At 53.4% G+C, this 22,764-nt stretch overlaps 1 protein-coding gene across 2 annotated transcripts; it reads right to left on the bottom strand.

Moving 5' to 3' along the window:
• Positions 1 to 14,561: 14,561 nt before the first annotated feature.
• Zbtb42 (zinc finger and BTB domain containing 42) lies at positions 14,562 to 18,674 on the bottom strand. Of its 2 annotated transcripts, none has more exons than XM_021179665.3 (2): positions 18,412 to 18,674; positions 14,562 to 17,982 (listed from the first exon to the last, which is right to left on the bottom strand). In XM_021179665.3, exon 2 carries the CDS (start codon positions 17,963 to 17,965, stop codon positions 16,703 to 16,705), a length of 1,263 nt encoding a protein of 420 aa, XP_021035324.1. In that variant the 5' UTR covers positions 17,966 to 17,982; positions 18,412 to 18,674; the 3' UTR covers positions 14,562 to 16,702. The 2 variants fall into 2 exon arrangements, with proteins under 2 accessions (XP_021035324.1, XP_085686834.1); XM_085830708.1 differs by having other exon boundaries at positions 14,562 to 17,804; positions 18,412 to 18,669.
• Between the last annotated feature and the right edge of the window lie 4,090 nt (positions 18,675 to 22,764).

Here is a 22,764-nt window from a genome sequence, read left to right as displayed (position 1 = left end):
GCTGAGAAGCTGGCATTGAACCAGAGAGATCTCCTTATCCATGTGGTTGACGCCATCCAATCTAGGAGGCCCTGGACAGAGAGAAAGGATAGCAGGCCTCTGTGTGAACTAAGAGAGACCTGTCAGCTCTGGACCTAGGACATTATAATTCTGCTCCCAGCACTTGAGCTTGCAGACTGACTGACCCATACCAGGCTTTTCCTTTCTAGCTTGCAGACAGCAGGGTGTGGGACTTCGCGGCCTCCACACTCACATGGGCCAATGCATGTAAAAGACCACATCTCTTAGCTCCCTCTCCAGCCCACTGCTTCTGTTTGTCTGGAAGTCAGGGCTTATCTGTCTGTGTCAAGATGTCCTTTTTGAAATTTTACTTTTAATTCCATACATGTCTTTACGTGGGCATGTTGCAAAAGTGTGGGACCCTCAGAGATCAGTGGTGTTGGAACCCCTGGAGCAGAGTTACAGATGTGTGTTAGAACCAAACTCAGACCCTCTGCAAAAGCAGCTCATACGTGGTGGCGCACGCTTTTAATCCCAGCACTCGGGAGGCAGAGGCAGGCGGATTTCTGAGTTCAAGGCCAGCCTGGTCTACAAAGTGAGTTCCAGGACAGCCAGGGCTACACAGAAACCCTGTCTCGAAAACAACAACTACAAAGCAGCTCATAACTTGGTCATCTCAGTGTGAAGATCATAGTTCATAGTTCAAAACCAGGTCACAAGTATGGTGCTGGGGCTAAGACTTCCGCAGAATTTCTGGAGACACAGCTTAACTCACAGGAGTCACAAAAGACAGAATCCCCCCTAGGTAAACAGAAAGTGACTTCTCAGGATTTGTGGGATAGCTCATGGACCAGGCTAGGCTTCCACGAGCAATGTCCAGGGCCCTGCCAGCCCTGGCCCTGGTGATAGGTCAGCTGCCCCATCATCCCCAGATGCCACCACCAATTGCAGAGATACATTGCCTGGTTTGACCGGGATAAGGTACAGCAGCAGGAAAAGTTGTCTCATTATTCACTGATGCCCTGGTACCAGCCTCTTGCAGAAAAACAAGCCAAGTAGCTGGGAGGCTGTGATAGCGAATCTTCATTGTCTGCTTGGCTGGATTTGGAATCCCTTAGTCGACAAACCTTTGGGAAAACCTGTGAGGGTCTTCGCTAAGGTGGCACCATCCCACAGGCAAGAATCAGACTGCATAAAGTGAGACCGTGAGCGTTCAGCCAGCACTCACCCGTTTCTGCTTCCTGACTGAGGGTGCAATGTGACCAGCTGCCCCTGACTCCTGCAGCAACAGCTACACCAGTGCATACCGACACACTTCTGCTCTGTCACAGGTGTCTCCAGACCCTTAAGCTGAGAGCCAAACAGAGCCCTCCTTCCTCAAACTGATCTTGTCAGTCTACTCATATAGTCTTGCGTGCGTGAGTGGAAAGGAGATCACAGACCACGTCATCCAAAGGTGGTGGGCAGGGGCATTAACACTGTTGCTCCACTAGTTTAGCTAGTTCTAGGCACTGGATGTAGGGGATGCCTGATGCTTAGAGCAGTAGCAACCTGCTGGCGGTCACAGGAGAAAACCCATAGCACAGTGAAGATGCCAGCAAGCCCTGCATTGTGACTTTTCCTACAGATGTGTGAGCACATATCTGCTGCTGTTGTTGATTAATCTGCTCGAATCCCCCAGCAGTGGCAGCTGGAGTTCCTCACTACTGCTCCAACATTGTGGATTCTCGAATGAGAAACACACAGAAACACATGCACACACACGCATGAACACAGCCTTATACTTTAAAAAAAAAAATTTTATTTATTTATTATATGTAAGTACACTGTAGCTGTCTTCAGACACTCCAGAAGAGGGAGTCAGAACTCGTTACGGATGGTTGTGAGCCATCATGTGGTTGCTGGGATTTGAACTCCAGACCTTCGGAAGAGCAGTCGGGTACTCTTACCCACTGAGCCATCTCACCAGCCCCACAGCCTTATACTTAATAAGCCTTAATCTGGGCCACTCCCAAACTTCCGCATTGCTAAAGCCTCCCCTCTGACACTCCTGAGTTATTACTTATTAAAATCTATATTCCATCTTTGCTGCCTTAGACCCAGTTGAGGGGGGAGGGGGTTTGGGGCCGCTCTTCCCGGCTCTTACATGATTGTACGCTGCTCTCTTTTGCAGCTTTCAAGCCTGATCTTTCTGTTTCCCCACCATGGTAGTACTAAATCCTTCTGCCCTTGATTCCCTTGCCTGGGAAAACTAACGTCCTGCCTTTGTCTCCCTGCCCAGTCATTGGCCACCAGCAACCTTGTTTACCAATTAGAACCAACTGGGGGCAGGGAACTGAAGCGTCTTACATGTGGGATCCTCATGTAATATTTTGGGAACCCAATGAACACAATACAAGCAATAAACCAAATCCACAAAACGTATCTATTCACTACAGACAGGACACCAACAGACCTCGGAAACCATTCCACCCACATCCAGGTTGGTAAGTCAATTCATTTTAGAGGAGTTACTTATAGGAATATGGGTAAATTAAAGGCAGCTGAATAATCAAGACAGCCCAGCAAAGCATGGGTGACCACTCCAACACCTTCATCCCAGGAGCTTCCTGCCCAACCTGCACACGACTCCATCAAGAGTCCTCTTTCCCCAGAAATTACTCATAGTTTACATAACCAGGAGGAGGAGGCCTTTTGAGTCTTAAAATTTTATGAGTCTTGTATGTTTCATTAGCTTAGGAGTCTCCTTCCTCCGTGTGTGTGTGTGTGTGTGTGTGTGTGTGTGTGTGTGTGTGTATGTGTGTAGGGATGTTTCAATTTGGAGAAAATAGCTACACACCATGCTGCTGCAGCTGGACTGTTGAGGTCCCATCAGACACACCAGCCTCAAACCAATGCACTGATTCAAAACGCTATGTAAAACCCGTTATACACCTACTCACTCACACACCTACGTGTGCCTCCATGCACCCACCGCTCGTCAGTACACCTATCCACCCACCCACCTACCCACTGAACTTTCATTCATATCCTATAGTTAACCGACTGAAGGCAAATGTGCGACATGGTTAAATTTACTGTTTGGAAAGAACTGGAGAAAGAAGAGGCATAGGGACTCTGGATGCAGCTGTGGGTATAGAGCTGAAGGAACTGGTTGCAGAGATGTTAGGGAGGTGTTGACTGTCAGACGTGGTATCTGGGGATGCGATGCTTTTCAGGATCTCTCAGTCCACGACTAGCTGTCACGGAGCTCAAAAGGCGCATAGCTTTTCTCCTAGACCACATGTGCTTTTGCCTCTGGGGATCAGAATTCTTTTCCACAGCAATCTTCTTACTGTGGAGAAGCCACATGCTCCTGAACTTCCTGCCTGCTGTCTGCAACATCATGGTGAGGACCTGGTAGGTCAACAGCAGCTCCTCTGTCTTAGGTTCTGCTGTCACAATGGTGGTCTCAGCATCCCATCGACAGGGAAGCAACCATTAATCCTACGGATCGCCTCCCTCCCTCCTCCCTCCCTCATTTCCACAGCTACGCACAACGAGGTGTCAGGCCCTCCCGACAACTCTGCAGACACAAAGCTGAACACATCCCACGAGGCCCCCGCCCTCGCGGACGCTCCAAGGCACGAGTGACTAAAGGAGGCACGGGTCGAGCAGGAACCAGCTTCTCCAAGGCTCGCGCTTCCACCCGGCATTCCTGGCGGCCACACTGCCCGGAGGCCGCGTGACGCCGGAACGCGGGGCGTGAGGAGTGCGCCTGCGCGAAGGGGCTGCGCGTGCGCAGCGAGTGTGCAGAAGGCCGGGAGTGTTCAGGGTCGTGAGGTGGAACTCTGCCGCTGTCGCCACGGTGTCCTGGCGAGTGCTGCGCCGGCTCTGTCCGGCGGAAATTGCCGGTCGGTACGAACGAGCGTCCTTTGGTCACAACTGGCTCTGGTGTCAGCCGAGACTGCTCCCTTGATCCATCTTCCTCTGATTCGTCCGTCAGGAGAGACAAGGACCCACGTCTGAGTGCCGAAGGGCAGGGGCATAGGGCTGCGCTTCGCGGGTGATTGTTCCCCTATAAGGGCCCTGGTTCCGGGGTCCCAGACTCCTAAAGCTCCTCTGGTCCCAAGCTCCCCAGATCCCCAAGTCCTAACTACTTTCCTAGACCCCAGTTTCTCAGACCCTAAAACTCTAAGATCGCTGGCTGCCTAGAATCTAAGTCTCAGAGTATCTGGCCTCCAGCTTCCCAGACTCTCAGTCCTTAAGGTCCCCAAACCCCCAGCTTCTCAATATCCCAAGCCATAAGGACTCAGGCCTACAGCTTCCAAGCCCTAAGACAGGCTATGAACAGTCGAGAGGAGAGTTCCTTCGAGAGAATAAGACAGTGCAAAGGTGAAGGCTCCCTGCTCCCCTTGGAACTTTGAGAGGTCCATTTCGGAGCACCCCTAGAGGAAGGGTGGAACTTGTCGCAAGGGAAGAATGGGTGTCCCTAAGAAGAGTCAGAGCCGGCCCCCAGAGAGCCAGGTCTGAGGCCCAGGGATGCCTATGAGAGAGGAGACTGAATAGATTGAAGTACCAGGAGTAACTGCTGGTTGGTGGGAAGAAACCAAGGAGCCTGAGAAGAGTGAGGGAGGGTCTGCTTCACTGGGTGACAGAGTGCTGGTTCTGGAGTGGGTCTGCTGGAGCTTGGGAGAAGCCATCTTGAAGTAGAGCAGAGCCCAGAGTAGCTTTACTCCATGTTCCAGACACGGATACCTGAGGCCACCTGGAGAATGGGTTGGAAGCAGCCAGGAGAACCCAAAGCAAAACGGAATGAGTACAGCCAGCCCTGCTTGTGGGGGGCGTGGGGCAGGGAATCTGTTACAGCCACTCATCCACTCATCATGGCCAGCCTGGCCACAGGAGGGTGCAGAACCAGGAGAGCACCCAACACCGCCACACAGATTTGCACACAAGGGTTGTTAGATGATGTGTGCATTCTAACACGTGACATTGCTCATCCCAATGGTCATAGCTAGGGCTGTACCTTGACCACCTACCATCTCACACCAAAGGATTAGAGAACCTAAGAAGCCCTTTAAAAACCCAAAGAACTAAGAAGTTCTTTAAAAACTCAGTAAGAAAGTGGTTGTAAGAGCTGAACCAAGTTGATCCAGACAAAATACAAATGATCCGTGAACCTAGAAAAAAGATGCTCACATGCTGAGAGAAATGACCACAGTGGCGAACTATCATATTTAAAAATTTCCTGATTTGTTAAATGTAGTCAGGGCTGCAGGGAAACAGAGAATGCCCCTTGCGTAGGCAGTTTGGCACCCTCTGAGGGAATTGTAAGTGCCTTCTCCTTAGGCCAGCCATCCTACTTTTGGGAGTTGGGTACCCATAATGCTTCAGTGCCATTTAAGAATTTTTGTTACAGTTGCTTACAGTCAGAACTAGAAGCTGCCCAGATGCCCAGCACCAAGAGACGTGATAACTTGATAAATGTGTGCTGGAATAAGCCCACTGTGACATGCTACAGGAGTGGGAAAATGAAAGGACTGGGGTGGAGAGAGAGCTCTGAGGTAAAGTGCTTGCCTTATAACAGCGATGGCCCGGATTCAGTCAGAACTTAAAACAAAACAAAGCAGGCACAGTGACACACTGTGATCTAGCATCGAGGAGATAAAGACAGGTGGGTCCCAGAGTTTGACAGCCAGCCTAGCCTACCGGAAGCCCCAGGCTAGAGAGTGCCCACATCACAAACAGCAGTAAAACAAGGAGGGATGGCTGGGGGGGGGGGTCACCTTGAGGTGACTGGCCTCCACATGTGCACACATACACAGGGACAAGGGATCGTTTGTGTGAAAGAAAAGCAAGGTGCTCATAGCACATCTGATGATGTGCCACCTTTGGGTGTGGCACTGAGGGAGTTCTGTAAGCCTGTGCTGGCCAGCTTCATGCCAACCTCTACACAAAGCAGAGGCAACTGGCAAGAGGGAATCTTTTGTTTTGCTTTCCCAGACAGGGTTTCTCTGTATAGCCCTAGCTGTCTTGGAACTTGTCCTGTAGACCAGCTGGCCTTGAACTCAGAAATCTGCCCACCTCTGTCCTGGCTCCCAAGTACTGGGATTAAAGGTATGCACCACCACCATGAGGCAGGAAAGAGAATCTTAATTGAGAAAAATGCCTCCTGTAGGCAGGTCTGTGGGTTATTGTTTTGATCAGTGATTGGATGGCAGCTTACTGTGAATGGTAGAACCCCTGGGTCCTGGGTGGCATAAAAAAGTAGGAACAGCAAGCTATGAGGAGCAGGCCATCAGCATTGATCCTCCGTGGCCTCTGCATCAGCTCTTGCCTCCAAGTTTCTGCCATGTGTGAGTTCTTGCCCTGACTTCCCTCAGTGATGACTGTGATCTGAAGCTATAAGCCAGAATAAACGGTTTCCCTCCAAGTTGGTTTTGTCATGGTGTTTTATGACAGCAATAGAAGTGCTAAGACAAGGTCACAATAGGGGAAGGAAATACAAAGCACACAACTGGTCAGTCATGGGGAAACCCTGCTGCTTACAGCAGAGAACTGGAGGTGGAATCCGGATGAAGGGAATGTTAGGTTTTAATCCAGTTCATCAAAATGTTAGAAGACAATTGGTAGTATGATGCGGAGCTTTACAGAGCTGACTGTCTTCCAGGAGCTAAGTTCTCTGTAATACAACCAAAATGTTCTCAATACCTGTCCAGAAATACTTTGCGTATAAATGCATATTCGTGAGCATATAACTCCATCATATAATTTATCACATCAAGAAGGGAGGACAGCATAGTCATTTTCACTTGGCAATATTTTCGTTATCGCAGTTCACTTTTTTGTTTTAGGTTTAATTTTATGGGTCTATTTTGCCTGCATGTATGTCTGAACATGCAAAGCAATGGAAAGAAGAGGGCATCAGATTCCCTGGAATTGGGTCCAGTTAAGACATTCGTGAGCTGCCATGGTGGATGCTGGGAATCAAACCTGGGTCTTCTAGAAGAGTAGCCAGTGTTCTTAAGCACTTAGCCAAGTCGCCTGCCTGGCACGTTGTTTTTGATGGTGGTACTGTATTCTATGCAATGGAAGGGTAGCAGCTCTCCTTCCAGTGGATAGTTAGGTCTTCTTCAATGTTCCTGTATTGAAAAGTGTCCTAATGACCTTATTTCAAAGTCACTTCATTCTCTGCACACTCATCCATGGGACTGATACCCTGGACTGCTGGAGGAAGACACCCGTGCAAGTTGTAATATAGGTGGCTGTGCTCAAATTTCCCCCAAAGAGTGCTGTTGCCCCAAGTATCAAAAAACATATCCCAAAATTCCAGACTGTGTATCTGTATGCCCCAAATCTGAGTCCCTGTCTGAGTCTGATGGTGTTTACAGCTGGGCTCTGAAAAGGGGGTTAAGCTTAGGTCCGTGGGTGTGGTGTCCCTGTGATGGGATTAGTATTCTTGTGAGGAGAGGAGGTGAGCTAGCGTTCTCTGCCATGTGAGGTCGCAGAAAGCTGCCCTCGGAAGACCATGAGAGCTGCTTGTTCTTGGCTCCTGCTTGATGTCTCTCAGCAGACCACGTGGGGCACAATGCTTTCTCTCTCTTAATCTGCAAAATGTTATCTTTCTGTGTTTCCTAAATTATTTACAATAAGCTTCAAACTATCCAGAGTTTTAAGTGCAGAGAGATCACATTCCCACCGCCGACCTGCCGTACCCTACTGCACTGGAACCCGCCTCACTGTGCACATGTTAATCAATGGATATACCCATGTAACATTCCTGTAAGACCCAAATCACATCAGCTCAGGAGGAGCCCACAGACTCCAGTGGGTACTCAGCTTCTGCCCCAGCACCTGTTGCCCCTGTTGTTCGGCCCCCACTCATGCTCAAGCCCACCCCACCCCCACCCTGTCTGTATGTGGCTTGGCTCTCTTCTCTGCTGCAGGGTCCATGCACTTCCTTGTGTATCAGTTTTCACCACCACGTGATTTTTTCACTCCATGAAGTTCCTGTACCCATCCTGCCTTCTGTTGATGGCTATGCTGGTACTTTCCAGTTTTTGACAATAATGACCAGAGCTACTTACTGTTCATTTGAGTGTAAATCTTTTTTTTTTTTTTTTTTTTGGTTTTTCAAGACAGGGTTTCTCTGTGTAGCCCTGGCTGTCCTGGCACTCACTTTGTAGACCAGGCTGGCCTCGAACTCAGAAATCCGCCTGCCTCTGCCTCCCGAGTGCTGGGATTAAAGGCATGAGCCACCACGCCTGGCTTGAGTGTAAATCTTTTTGAGGGTACATATTTATCTCTTTAACACATCACTAGAAGAATTGTTGGGTCCGATGACAGGTGGAGGATTTAACTTCATTATAAATTGCCAGTCCCTGCTGGGCATGGTAGCACCTGCATATAATCCCAGTACTCAGGAAGCCAAGACAGGAGATTCATGAATTCAAAGCCAGCATGGGCTGCATGCCTTTTCCAGAGTCCTGGCAGGAGGCAGTGATGGGCATCATGAAGGCTTTCCCATCATCGCACAGCTTTTTGCCATGCTATCTTTTCATCTTAGAATGTGTGTGGTGGTACCTCATTCTGCTAATTTGCATTTCCTGGTAGTGAGAAAATGGAATGCGCCCTCCCCCTCCCCCCTCCCCAGCCTTATTAGCTATTCTTGTAACTTGCTGGATCTAAGTCTAATCTCCCAAGAAGATGAAGTGGGGTGTTGCCCTCAAAGCCTTATTTGGGGGAACTCTGGAGCATGAGCTGTACAGGGGGACAGTGTCAGATTACTGTATACCCAGCGAGGACTTCCTCATCGGAGGTGTGTGTCTTCCTCATGGCAGTCTGTGTGCTTAGTGCTGGGTGATGCGCAGGATCAAAGTTGAAACAGGGTGTCGCACTCGATGTTATCAGAAGGTCACCTGATAATCTGGCTTCTGTGACTCTGGGCAAGGTTATTTAGCAGTGAGACCTTAATCACGTAGGTGCAGTTTGTGGCCTTTCTAAAACGGAGGTTGCCGACAGTAAAGGGGAAGCAGAAGTCACTGCCAAGGACACTCCCAAGGAAGTCACACCAGGTAGTGTCGGCATCTATTAGACCTGTGGCTACTGACACACAACCCCGTGGCCGGTCTCTGTGCCCAGTGCTGTGTTCTTCCCTGCCCACTGCCGTCATGTTTCGCCAGTGTTTTCAAGTCATGTTTTGTCATGTGTATTTTTGTCTCAAATTTATCATTTTATCCAGGGGGTTATTTCAACACGCTGTTCCAGAATCGCGAGCTCCTCGAAAGGACTAATCTTAACATTTCTTCTACTATATTTAGTATGAATGAGGCAGAGCCCTGTCTTTGCCTGGATGTATTTGAATCCCTTCTGCCTGAAATGCACCCTGGAGAAAAGGTTGAGACCACCTAGAACTTCAGATTGGCCAAGTTATGTGTCACAGCAGAGGAAGACATGCAACCGGGAGGCAAACTGGAGCAGGGTCGTGGTGGCACCTCACATAAGGAGGGGGAGAGGGGACCGAGAGGTGGCAAAGGTGGTAAGATCAACAAACTAGCACCAGGCCACGGGTGTTGGGAGTAAAGGGTGCTCAGACCTCGCCTTCAAAAGGAGGGTCCGTTCAAGTGATTAGTGGCTGCAGGGGCTGAGAGGGAGACTGATAGGTTGGGAGAATCGAGGGATGGAGAGCTCAGAGCCAGGCCCTTCATCAGCTGAGGAGGATGGGACTGTTAACAGGAGCGTGTGCAGAGAAAACAAAGGGCAGAGACGGGGAGCAGTGCAGACTGGGAGTGCTCCCCTACCTTCCTACTCTGGCTCCTGGAGGCAGGTAGAAGCTGAAGAGGAAACCCAGTCTGTCCAGTAGGGAGAAGGAGCCATGCCAGGCTTCATCCATGCCACATACACCGGTCACCTGCCCTGAGAGGCAGGACATGGTGAGCCATCAGTGGGATGGGCAGACAGAGAGGTCGGATCTGGGATCCCTTGGGAGGGAGTAAATATCCCACCTCCCTTTCGTGCCTGTTGGCCTGTGGACACTCCTGGCATGCTGCAAAATACCAATAGTTCTCACTGAGGACCAGGCCAATGGGGCCAGGAAGGGCCTGGCCCATATTCTCAGCCTCCCACACACATCTGAAACACCAGTGTGCAGAGTTGTGTCTTCCCCACCCCCACCAAACTCATACCAAAGTCCTAGCCGCCAAGGAAATGAGGCACCTGGTTTTGGAGACAGGCCTGTGAAAGAGGTAAGTAGGGAGGGTTCTAGTTCAGTGTGATTGTGTCCTTCTAAGAAAGGACATGTACTTCAGAATGCACTGAGGACACAGAAGACCCAGTCTACACACAGAGAGGGGTCTCAGGGGCTCATCTACTTACTGTCCCTGCGCTAGGACTTCTGGCCCCTGGAACCACAAGACATGTCTGTTGTTCAGTCCCTGTCTGTTGGACTGACATGATAACCCGGGCCAGTGAGCAGAGCCAAGGCAAAAACAGAATGCCAGTCCAGCACCTCCCTAAGTTTTCCCATTCTGTAGGATCCTGCTCAGGAAGGTGAGAGTCCATGGGCCTGGAGAGCCACTGGCTTATCTGAGGGGTCACTTAGTACCACACCTGGAGCTGTGTGAGCACCACAGCTTTTGTCCCCGTGTCCTCAGTGGCTGCAGGGCACCTGGACCACCTCCCTCTGTCCAACCTAGAGCCTACAACTGCCTCTACTTCAAGCAACTTTGTAGCCTTTGAGCCGCAACTATAGCTACCTGTTACCCCATGACATGCTACAGCTGCCCAAGGGGGGAGGGAGAGAAAGAAGCAGGAACCAACGAGGTGGCTTTCACAGATGTAGACCTAACCAAGCCATGCTCAACAGCAGTGATCTGTAGTGAGAATTCCGGAATTTTGGTTTCTTTAAAAAAAAATACAAATATTATAAGAATATGTTTTCATTTAAATCCTAGGTGTGCTTTGTAGCAGGTGACTATGATTTGCGTCGTGCTCTAGCAGAGGCAGGGTTTTGCCAGCTGGGAATAGTTTCTGCAATTGTGTGGCATTTGGAATTCTGGGATTTTCCCCAAGGGTATATAAATGCTGGAGTCCCATAGGCATTGTTGGTAGTTGTTGGTTGTGTGTGTGTGTTGGGGGTGGGGGGCTGTGGTTTGTTAGAAAATTATGTTCAAAGGAGAAACAAAAAGAAGGAAATCAGGTTCAAGGACTTCTACATCTCTCTCCCTCTATCCTTCTTTCTCTCCTATCTAGTGCTAGGAGGTGAAACCTGGGCAAAAGAATCCACAGAGTAGCTAAGTCCAGAGCTACAATGATCCTCACATTAATGTCAACACAGGTCCTGGGACACCCAATGCTGTGGCTGGCCTGGCGTGCCTCAGGTCTGAGTGCCAGTGTCCTTAGCCTGGGCTGTTCTGACCTGCAGCAGCCCCTGACGGTTCACTGCCGTTCTAGACAACACACACAGGCAGCCACCTTCACTCTATTCCAGTGTTGCAAGTGAAACACTGAGGCAGAAGAGAGGAGGCGGGGGGCAGGACAGAGCCTGACAGGATAGAACCGGAGTCCCTGTGCAGAACAGAAGCCACCATGACTGTCAGAGGCCTCTGTCCACGCATGTACCAGGAGTTCTAGTAAGCACTGGCAGGGAGAAGTGCAGGCCTCCTTCACAGGAGATTCAGGGAAACAGAGAAAACATGGAGGACAGAGGAGTAAAACAAACGCCCCACGTAGGATGGAGACTGCCCTGTCCTCTGGCTGCCTCTCAGCTTACAGAGAACTCAGGCTGCTGGCCTAATAAAGGGCATGCTGGCAGAGGCTGCAGAGGTTGTGGGCATGACGACAGATGTCATGGAGGAGTGGGGGTGGTGAGGGTGAGGGTGAGGGTGATGGTGATGGTGGATGTGATGATCATGATGACAGAGGTGACATAAGCTGGGTCGTGATGTTGTTGGATGACACCAAAGGTGACACAGAGGGAGGTGGTGACAGAAGTACTGGTGGCAGAGATGAAGGTGGAGATAGAGATGAAGGGAGGGGGAGGAGTGATGGGTGTGGGGGTGATGGTGAGGTGGAAGTGATGCTGGTGTTACTGAATGTGATAGAATTGGTCAATAGAAAACATGGTAATGGTGGCAGTGATGGCGGTGGTAGAGCTGGAGAAGGGAGCAGTGATGGTGATGGTGGAGGTGATGATGGTGGTGCAGGTGATAGAGGTGATGGTGGTGGTGCAGGTGATGGAGGTGATGGTGGTGCAGGTGATGGAGGTGATGATGGAGGACCATGATGGTGGTGCAGGTGACGAGGTGGAAGTGATGGAGGTGATGATGGAGGACCATGATAGTGGTGCAGGTGATGGAGGTGGTAGTGGAGGTGGTGATGGAGGTGATGGTGGTGTAGATGATGGAGGTGGTGATGGTGGTGGTGCAGGTGATGGAGGTGGAAGTGATTGAGGTGATGATGGAGGTGGTGGTGATGAAGGTGGTGATGGAGGTGGTGGTGGAGGAGGTGATGGAGGTGGTGGTGATGGAGTTGGTAATGGAGGTGGTGATGGAGGTGATAATGGAGGACCATGATGGCGGCGGTGGTGGAGGAGGGGGTGGTGGTGGTGATGGAGGTGGTAGAGATGATGGTGGGTGTGGGAATCATAATGGAAGTCGTAGAGATCGTGCAGAGGCAGATGGCAGTTCAGAGATGGTACTCGTGGTAGGCTCGTGGCAGGGCTTCAGTTGGTGGAGGCAATGGAGCTTGGGGCACTGACAAGCAGTGGTCAAGGTGGAGGTGACAGAGATGGACACTGGTGGTGAAATCTCTGTCTCAGTGGCGATGAGGACAGTGGAGGTGGTGGTATGTAGAAGCAGCGCAGATGGCATCGAGAAGATGGGGGACACGGCGGTGGCTGTAATAGCGACGACTCTACAAGCTGGGCTGTCTGCAGAGATGGGAGTGAGTTGGGAGTAGATAGAGAAGACCAGGGCACAGGCACAGGGGAGCTTGATGCTCATCCCCTCCACTCCCATGAAGGTCAAGTGTGGAGCAATAGCTACAGTGAGTGTTCCTCTTCCTTCCATGAGGTTGTCTACACAAACTCCCTGTGCTGTTTATGAATATCAGAAAGGTGTGGAGCAAAAGGATGCTATGTGGTGCACGGCTTCCCTGAGGCCAAGGGCTAGGGAGTCAGGGAGGCAGCATCTGCCCCTGCTGCACTTGCTTCTTATGGCCTCGACCACCCCTCACCCACTTCCTCTCACATGCCGGCCATCTTATCCTATGCACCCTGCTCTGTGGTCCACTTGGAGGCTCCTGGGAAGCTGCAGTATCTAGGGAGGAGTCTGGACTCCCCTGCACTCACCCCCCACCCCCAGCTCTGCCCTGCTCTTCTGCTGAGTGCTCAGGCCTCTGGCCACCAGGGTCTGTGCTGCTCACTCTGCCACACAGCGGAGGCACCCACCCAACACTCCCGGGAAGCAGGCAAGTCCTAGACTTGTTGCCCATTGGCTGAGATTTTGAGGTACTGCCAAGACTTTGTACACGCCTCAGTTTACCATCTGGCCAACAGGTCAAGATGGACATTTCCAGGGAGGGTGCCAAGAGGCCCGTGCCGTCTAGGAATGGAGCTGGAGGCTTAGTAAAGCCCAGCGGGGAGGAGTCCACAGACCAGAGGGGCCCCAGGAAGCCTCCCCTCCCAGGGCTCAGAATCCCCTTCTTCTCATCACCATTGGTATGGCAACAGCTGCCTTCTCCTCCTCCCGGACTGGGAAGCTTGGGCTGAGTCATGGGCTCATCTGGGAACATGACAGGGCCTCCTGCAGGACAGTGGCTTCCATCCAGGCTTCGTGGGAGGCACGGCCAGTGTGGGACAGGGGAGGGCTGGGCACCTCCTCCCAGGACTTACATCTGAAGCCAGAACTGGGAAAGCCACAGGAATTGGCCCAAGAACTGTCAGGCCCTTCCGATACCAGCTTAGGGTGGCCAGGGCTCCCCCTGCCCCGAACTTGGCCCAAGCAGAATGGGACATGCACATGCTGAGGCCATTCTACTCCATCTGCCAGAAGGCCTGGTAAGACGGTGGACAAAGCCTGGAGGGCTCATGGGACATCTGCACCCCTATGCAATGGCCAGCACAGGGAGGTGAAGGGGAACTCACCTAGGCTCCTAACCATCAGCCTGGAGCCCAGCCACCCACTACAACGGGCTAAGAGGGAGTGAGGGGGAAAACAGCAAAGCCTCTGGTCCAGCTGCACCCTGAAAGAAGTGTGAAGTAATGTGGAGGGGGAGATGAGAGAGCAAAGAACACACACAGTCTGGGGTTTGCCTGGACGGTTTGGAAGAGGCAGAGAACCACAACCACAGAATCAATCTTAGATCCAAGACCCTGCCCCTCCTCGCATCATCCTGCCTCTCTGGGTTTCCTCTCCCAATCTCCCGCACCAGGGGGAAGAGGCTGCCCGGCACTAGGCCCAGTCCACTTACCCCACTGGGCGTGAGCACCTCTTGGACTGAGTCCCCAGGTCACCCACCACCCCCACTCCCAGCCTAGCAAACCCCACTTTTCCCAACCCCCAGAATCATCACAGCCATCATCACCTGCGGTTGGCTTTATTACACTGCCATCGTGACCAACAGAGTGTGTGGAATAGGAAGACGGCGCTCATTTCTAGGAACGGTGCAGCTGACCGCAAGCAGGGCTGTGCAAACATCCCAGCCAAACCTGGGCAGAACTGTCCTGTGGAGTCATTTCCCAGTGGTCCCTCCAGGGGCGGAGCAGCAGTGAGACCACAGGCAGGAACAGTAGCTGGGTTGGCTCCGGGAACCCCACACAGCAGAAAGCACCTGGACCCCTTCTACAGCTGTCCTGTGCTCTCCACACAGGTAGCATATCAGACATATACATACACACAACTGAACCATGCCAGTTATAAACGTATAACCAGTCACCATTCTTTGTTAATTTCACAGTAACTGTGCACCAAAGACAACAAGAGTCCAGTGTTGACTGAGGGTAGGCAACCTGCCCTGGGAAAGCAAGCACTAGAGGAAAAACCAACACAGGGGTGTTCTGCCTGCATATGTGTAGTACTACACACACACACACACACACACACACACACACACACACACACACACACACACGCTGTTGGGTGAGGGAGGGAGTGAGCGAGCGATCACTCAGATCATAAGTCACAGGGTCCTACCAGCCTCTCCAGAGGTGGAGTCAGAAGCCAGGACAGCACTGCCTCTTCTCCAGCTCTGCACTGCAGCCTGTCCTGGGCCTCCAGTCTTGGAGCATCACTGATCAGAATCAGCTTCCCAGGGCAGCCATGGACATAGTAGGCGAGCACAGAGATGGTTAGGAGATGAACAGTGGATCTGTCCACCTTGGGGAGACCAACTGTCACTTCACTCCAAGACCAAGCAAACAAATAAATACATCAAGTGTTAGCAGAAGACACATGACTTAGACTTGCCCAACTGGCCTCTGGGCCACTTGCAATCAGCAGAGACAGCCCTGTTGGGGAGAGGGCAGGTTGTTTCAGGCAGCGCTACCACTTGCTGAGGCCAACCCCCATCCTGCCCCACCCCCTTCCTGAAATGACCAAGGCTTGCTTGGGGTGCAGGTCGTTAAAGTAAGGTGGCCCATATCCACGGCAGAGGCAGAGGGTGAAGTCCTTCACATTTCAAGGGCACCAGCCTTCCTTCCAGGGCTGTAGATGAAGGGACAATCTGCCTCCCTTCTCCCTGTGACAGCTGCTCCTACCCATGCCCCTCGGCAGGAGGTGGTGCGGCAAACATTGCTCCTGTTAAAGCTGGCCGAGCTCTGGCCTTGTGTGTGTGGTGCCTGGGAATGACCACGGCTCCAGGGAGACCCTCAGAAAGCAGCAGAGCGACTCCCAGGGTCAGGCCTGCTGGAACACAGCATCAGCTTCAACATGCAAAGCTTGGTTCATGGCAAAATCTGCCATCACCAGCCCCATGAAGCCAATAGGGGACACTTGCAGGGTCCTCAACCAGTAGGGGACACATAGTGGCCTTGGGAGGTTCCAGATATAAGGACAATCCATTTCCAAATTCTCCTTCATTGTCCAAAGTCCCACTCCGTTCCACCCTAGTAACAGCCACTCCAGGGACACCCAGCTTCAGCCGCCCTCCTCATGATGCTAGGCGTCCCCGCTGGAGCTATGCCTCCTGAAAGGCCAGCTGCATCTCTATGGCCCCTGCTGGTACTTGTTGTGCCTGAGGCCTTCTCAACAGGGGCTCCTGCTGTCACTCACCAGGAATGGCCTGCTCACTCAGTGCACCCTGTTAAGACACTTGCATTAATGACTTTCTTGACAAGTTGAGTCATTCTATCGTGGCATTAGGCAAACCAGGACACTCAAGTATCCCAGCAGGACAGGGAAGCTCCAGGGCAGGAAAACTGAGTTACCTCTCACTGCCCAGTGTGCGGGCAGGCCAGGCACTCTAGAACCTTGCTAGAGAGGACAGTGAGGAAGAAAGTGTCCCTAACTGGGCAGGGTACAGCCTCAGGGGTGAGGTGGGGAGAAGGGGAGGAGGCGGCAACCCATCCAAGAAGCAGCAGCATTCATTCAGGTTGGCTGGTGCAACCTTCTAGTCTTGGGGTAGAGCTACCACCTGCCTGTGCTTTTGTCCTCTGCCCCAGAGTCCCACCCAGGAGACCCTGCCCCTTTTCTCCCTCCACCTTGTGGGGATACAGAAAAACACTTCACACAAGCAAGGGCTTGACTAGGCCATAGTGGAACTTGCGAACATGGCGGTACAGGTCACCGGACTGTGTGAATCGGCGCTCACACCAGCGGCAGGCATGGGGCTTCTCCCGCGTGTGGACCACAGCATGCCGGCTTAAGTTGTGTGAGTACTGGAAGCTCTTGCCACACTGCACGCAGGTATAAGGCTTCTCCCCAGAGTGTGTCCGTTCATGCCTCTTCAGGGTGTATGTGCAGGAGAAGGTCTTGCTGCAGAGTGGGCACGTGGGCACGGCCCCCTCGGGGGAGAGCCTGGCACGGACACTGTCCCGCTCCCGGAAGTGGGCGCTGAGATGCAGCTGCAGTGCGTGGGTGCTAGGGAACAGCTTGCAGCACAGCGGGCAAATGCAAAGGTGCCTGCTGGGACCCAGCTCTTCACTGTCCAGCACTGGCTCTGCAGGCAGCCCAAGCTGCTGGCTGCCCGTCCCTTCGATGTGCAGTGGCTCCAAGTCCACTGCCAGGCCCTGGGCTGCAGAAGCACAGACTGGTGGTGGGGATTGGTCCGCGCTCTGCGGGCTGCTGCTATCTTGTTCTGAGAACGAATCTTGCTCAGCCTTCACCAGAGGCTGGGCCACTTGCTGTATGGAGCTGCAGAGGGATGTCTGGAGGAGACAGGGTGGGTGGACCTGCTCCGGTCTTGGGCTAGGCTTCAGTGACAGGTCCAGGGCCCCACTTGACTCCTCTGCAACCTGCCAAGACGGAGGTCCAAATGTTGGCAGGGGATGGGTAGCCTTGACCCCTAGAGATGGGGGTTTGGCCTTTGGTGCGGCTTGGCAGAAGGCAGGGGACCAGGAAGGCAGGGGGTGTGGTGGCTGCCCAGGAAGCTCTGTCCCCAGCGTACGGGTCTCCAGATCTGGGTCCTTCTTTCTGAGTCTGCCCTTGCAGACCTTGACGATGTCATACATGTGCAGGTAGCTGGCGGCAGCCAGGACGTCCTCGACAGGTAGGCTGTGCAGGTCCAAGCGGCCCTCGTACATGAAGTCCAGCAGGCGGCTGAAGGCGGGTACCGTGACGATGTCGCCGTTGAGCCGCACCGTGTCGCGGCTGCTCGCGGGCTGATCCCTGTAGAAGAGATGGAAGTAGACACTGCACGCGGCCAGTACAGCGCGGTGCGCAGGGAAGCGCGCGTCGCCCACCAGAACAGTGCAGTCGCACAGGAACCCCAGCTCGCGCTGCTGCCTCAGGCGGCCCAGCAGCCGTACGCCGTGCTCCGGGAACTCCATGCCGCCGCAGTCATCACCTGGGCACAAACGGGACGCCTGTCAACACGCCGGGGATGCCGCGGTCCCCGCTCGCCCCGACGCGCCCTTCCCGGGTGCAGGCAGCCCACAGAGAGGCGCGGGAGTGACGCGCGCAACCGCCAGCCCTGAGCTGCCCGGCACCTGCCCGGAGCAGGAAAAACTCGATCGAAAGTAAACAGAAGCCGCTCTGCCGCCGGGGCGGGGCTCGGGGCGCAGCGGAGGGGCCGAGCCGCGCGGACAGAAGTCAGGACTTCAGGCTGCCTCGCCCGCCCCCCCTCTCCCGCCTGCCGCGCCCCCCGACGCCGGAGTCGCCGCCCGCCCGCACCGCCGCCAGCTGCCACCGCTGCCGTCGGCCCCATTTATGGCAGCGCGGCCGTGGGGAGCGGCCGGCTAGGCAGGCGGAGCCGAGTACCCGCCCCTGTGCTCACCTTCGCCGCACGCGCGGCTCTCCGCTCGTTCTGCAAGCTTTCCCGTGCAGCTCGGACCGCACCGAGCTAGGGGCGGCGCGCCCCGGCCGGGAGGGCGCGGGGACCCGGACGGCGCCGGGCGGGGCGCTCACTAACTTGGCCGGCGGGGCAACGCCTGCTGCTTGCCCCGCCCCGAAGAGCGAAACTCCCGGCTGGAGCTGGAGGGGGCGGGCCGGGCGACTTCCCGGAGCGGCCGAACCGCTGAGGTCACCTCGCTACCCCTTCTCTGTCCGCCCCACCCGGTCAGTCCCGCTAGAAGCTAGCCCGCCGCACTCTGTGACGGGAGGGGGTGCGGGACCCTCTCGCGATACTTGTCTCCTGGGCCTCTGTGTCCTCCATGGGGTCCCGACTGCCCTGGTGGACAAAGGGGCAGTTGCTTCTCCGTGGACTAATGCACCGGCAGTCACGGACAGCGTAGCCGGGACAATGGCCTCGGACCCGTTGGAAGACAGTCCTTCAGATGGGTCAGGGCGCCAATGAGAGACCACAAATGTCAAAAAGAAATTCACTTCGTCCTAGGAAGATTTCTCTTGAATTCACGTTAACACATCTGGGACAGGCCGTGGAGCTGGGGTCTCAAACAGAGAATTACCGCCCTCTGCAGACCCTGGGCTGACAGTCAAGCACACTAAGATCTGTGACAGAGGGCACTGGATAGGGCAGATGTGGTGGGATGGATTAAAGACACAATCACAGAGAAGTGGCAGGAGACCTCCGGAGTTAGGCAGACAGGTCACACACAGTATGTAGGAGGAGTGATATGGAGAGAGGCCAGGGCTGGCACCCTGGGCACAGTGTTCCAGGGGAATCAGGGTCAGCAGGGTTTGAGGAGACTCCTGCTTCTTCTGGGGAGAGGACGTGACAATAGAGCTCCGGGTTTAGAGGAGTGGAGGTCCCTTGGCATGGGCTACACCAATGGCTGCCAAGGGTGCAGGCGGAGGGGTATTCTTAGCTGAGGGGACTTGAAGTTGCTTGAGACATCGCTCACGTTGAGCTTCATTAAGCTTGTCAATTAGACACTCTCATTTACAGTTCTAGCGTGAGGGAGGGGCCACGCAGTACCAAATTGCAGGGCCAGAGTTCCTATGGGGCTAGGCCCGTTCCGAATTTTCACCTTGCATTTGTTAGAAGTCCAGGGACCAATAATGTTGGGTGGGCACCACATAGAGAGCTAGAGGGTAAGTAGGAAGGAGGTCTTGCACAGGAATTACAGGGGTTTGGGTAGAATATCCAAAGGCATTCTGGGTAGAAGCAGCCGCTGAGTCCTGTCTCTCCCCCCAACTCCCTACCCGGCTCATTAGACACTCAGAACAGAGTACCCAGTTGTGAAGTGGGGCTTTCTGGCTGTTGGGGACAGCTCCAGGGGGCCTGTTCAAAGTCGTATTGGAAGCCTAAAGGGGGCTCCCAGGGTTCCTGGAGAACCTAGATTCTACAGGGAAGAAAACCAGTGTTGTACTAAACGGAGACTGAAGCAGGGATATTTCAAGTTCTAGACCAGCCTGAGCTACATACCAAGGCCCAGTCTCAACTTCCTGCCCTAGAAAAGAAATGTATGTGTCTGAAATGCACATTTGACTATATTTTCTACGTCTGGCACCTGCAGTAAGAAGCCTAGAGTCACCTAGAGTATCCAGGCACTGCACGGCTGAGGGGCAGAGCTTGGCTGCCCCCAACATAGGAGCCCGGCAGCCCGGGGAGGGCCAGTTCCCTCTGACTGTCCAAGTATTTACCACCACTCTACCTGTGTAGGAATGGCCCACATCCTATGTTCAGGGTAAGCCCAGATCCTACCTCTCTGGAGCCTGCCTCTTCTGAGCCCCAATCCCGTGGCTCTCAACCTTTCTAATGCTTCGACCTTTTAATAATACAGTTCTTCATGTTGTGGTGACTCCTAACTATAAAGTTATTTTTGTCACTACTTCATAAATTTAATCTTGCCACTTTTACGAATCGTCATGGGAACCATCGCAGATGATCTTAGGCGACCTCTATGAAAGGGTCATTTTATCCCCAGTGGGTCATGACCCACAGGTTGAGAACCACTGCCCTCTCCCCTTAATAATACCTTTGCTACTGGGGATTAGCACCATGGAAATCAGAGCATATTCTAGGGACCTGTGAAAATTAACTTTGAGGCCTACCGTAAGGTGATGTGTCTGTGGTCCTGGGATGTTCTTTCCAAAGTCCCGGTCACTGTCTCTCCTCTTTATTCCTGTCTTTGCTTGAAGGTCACCTCTTTAGTGAGTTTCCTCCCTGACCCCTCTTGACCTGCAACGCATCCTGCACGGACCTGTGCAGAGTCCCAGGTTGTCCATCAAGGTGCGTCCCTGTTCCTTTAGCAGGCCACGCTTGTGTGCCTAAGCCTGCCACAGAACGGTTCTAGAGAAAATGATGGTTGGATGTTGAAGGCTGACACCAACCAGCCCCCCTTTTCCCTCTTCCTCCATGTTGGGCAATGCCTCCACAGCCTAGCCTCTCACTTACCATAGGTCTTAGGGCAGAGAACCTGTGAGGTACAAAGACAGTGAAACTGCTCCCTGCAGGACCAGCCACACCTGCAGGGTCGCTCGACATTCCTCAGACTGATCCACCATCTGTGCTGAGAACCCTGACACCTGCCACTCCAAAATCCCTCTCTACTGGCAAATAGATGACAGAGGCTATCACAGAGCCACAGTCCGGCTGGTACAGGCAGAACCTCTCTAGATTTCGGGTGCCATCTAACCTGGGAGCTGTCTCAAGAGCATATCTCATTATGTAGCTGATGCCCAGACCTCTTAGCTCAGGATAGTGCCTGCATCCTACCAAGCTGCCAGGGATGAGAGGGGGGAAGACCTCTGTGAGAGAGGGGGGAAGAGGGTCAGGAACCACAGATTTGGTTGGTTTTTTTTTTTTAAAGATTTATTTATTATTATTATACATAAGTACTGTAGCTGTCTTCAGACGCACCAGAAGGGGGCGTCAGATCTCATTACAGGTGGTTGTGAGCCACCACGTGGTTGCTGGGATTTGAACTCAGGACCTTCGGAAGAGCAGTCACCTTACCCGCTGAGCCATCTCGCCAGCCCCCGGGACCACAGTTTTTGTTGGAGAGCATGGCTGCAGAGCAGGCCAGTGGCAAGTCTCAGTAAGGCAGACCTTACTCACCTTGTGGCTCTGTCTAGGAGGCCCAAAGAGGTGTTGCTAAAGTGTGGACCCAGAAGGAGTCGCCTATCCCCCAACCCCCTCCGGACTCAGGGGAAGATAGAGACACAAAGAAGGGAGGCGGAACTGGGTACTGCATTGAAACAGGGCTCACTACAGGTAGGAGCTGTCTCCAACAGTGGCTTCCAGGAAGAGCATCCGAGTGAGACGGGTCACTGGAGAACAGCCAGAAATTGCTATGTGTTCCACAAGAGGGCGCCCTGCTGGCTCTAACTGCCCAGACCTGTGTAGCAACGGGATGGGGGAAGTAGGAGAGGAGGAGTTGGGGGCCTGGGGTGAAGGTTTGCTGGGTGAGTGATGGATATTTGTGTGACTCTCAGCCTCTGAAGGTCACCCTCAGGGTCAGGGATACAGCTGGAGCAGAACAGAACTGCTGCTGAGCCTCTGACTTAGCGCCCTGGAGGCTCTCTGAGCTGGGGCAGCTGTGCAGCAGACAGGGCGCAGAACAGAGCCCCCCATCCCCATCCCCGTCTGATGAATATGGGGCGTGGCTGAGAGGAGAGTGAGTTCTTCTCCGGGAGTGGGGCGTGCTTCCCCCAGGTCAGCCCCAGGAGCCCGAGAAGGAGTTCCGATTTCCATCCTGGGCGATAGTGTGGACTACTAAATCTACCCTCTTGTTTACACTCCTGGTGAACTCTGACCCTTGTATGAAAAACAAAAAATGTCCCCTGGTTAAAAATACCAAACACATGAAGGTAAATTCACAAAAGGGTTACTATCAAGTCGGGCTTCTGGGATGAGGGAGGGGCCCTGCGCAGGAACTGCTGAGGCTGGCCGAAGGGGGAAGGACTGAGGATGGATAAGAGGCAGGAACCACCTTGACTCTTCAATTCCGGGACACCATAAGGAACCGCCCCCCAAGCCTCACCCATCTGAGTCCACTGCAAGGTCTTGGCTGACTGAGTCCTACCCCTGAATCTGCCCCCTCTGGGTGTCCAGGTGTGCTCCCGTCCTCCCTGTCACCTGGAGAGTCCCTATCAGTTGCTGTGGCAGGGAGTACTGGGTTGGATGAGCCCTCAATAGCCTTCCTTCTTGTGTAGGCTGGCCTTTAGGACATCGGTGACCAGTCTCTCCCGGCTCCCAAGATGGGGACAGTTGGGCCTCTTGAGA

This window comes from Mus caroli, unplaced genomic scaffold, assembly GCF_978045245.1.
Source record: "Mus caroli unplaced genomic scaffold, Mus_caroli_1 scaffold_14, whole genome shotgun sequence".
NCBI lineage: Eukaryota > Metazoa > Chordata > Mammalia > Rodentia > Muridae > Mus > Mus caroli.
The sequence above is the reverse complement of the archived record's forward strand: the minus strand, read 5'-3'. Positions and strand labels throughout refer to the sequence as shown.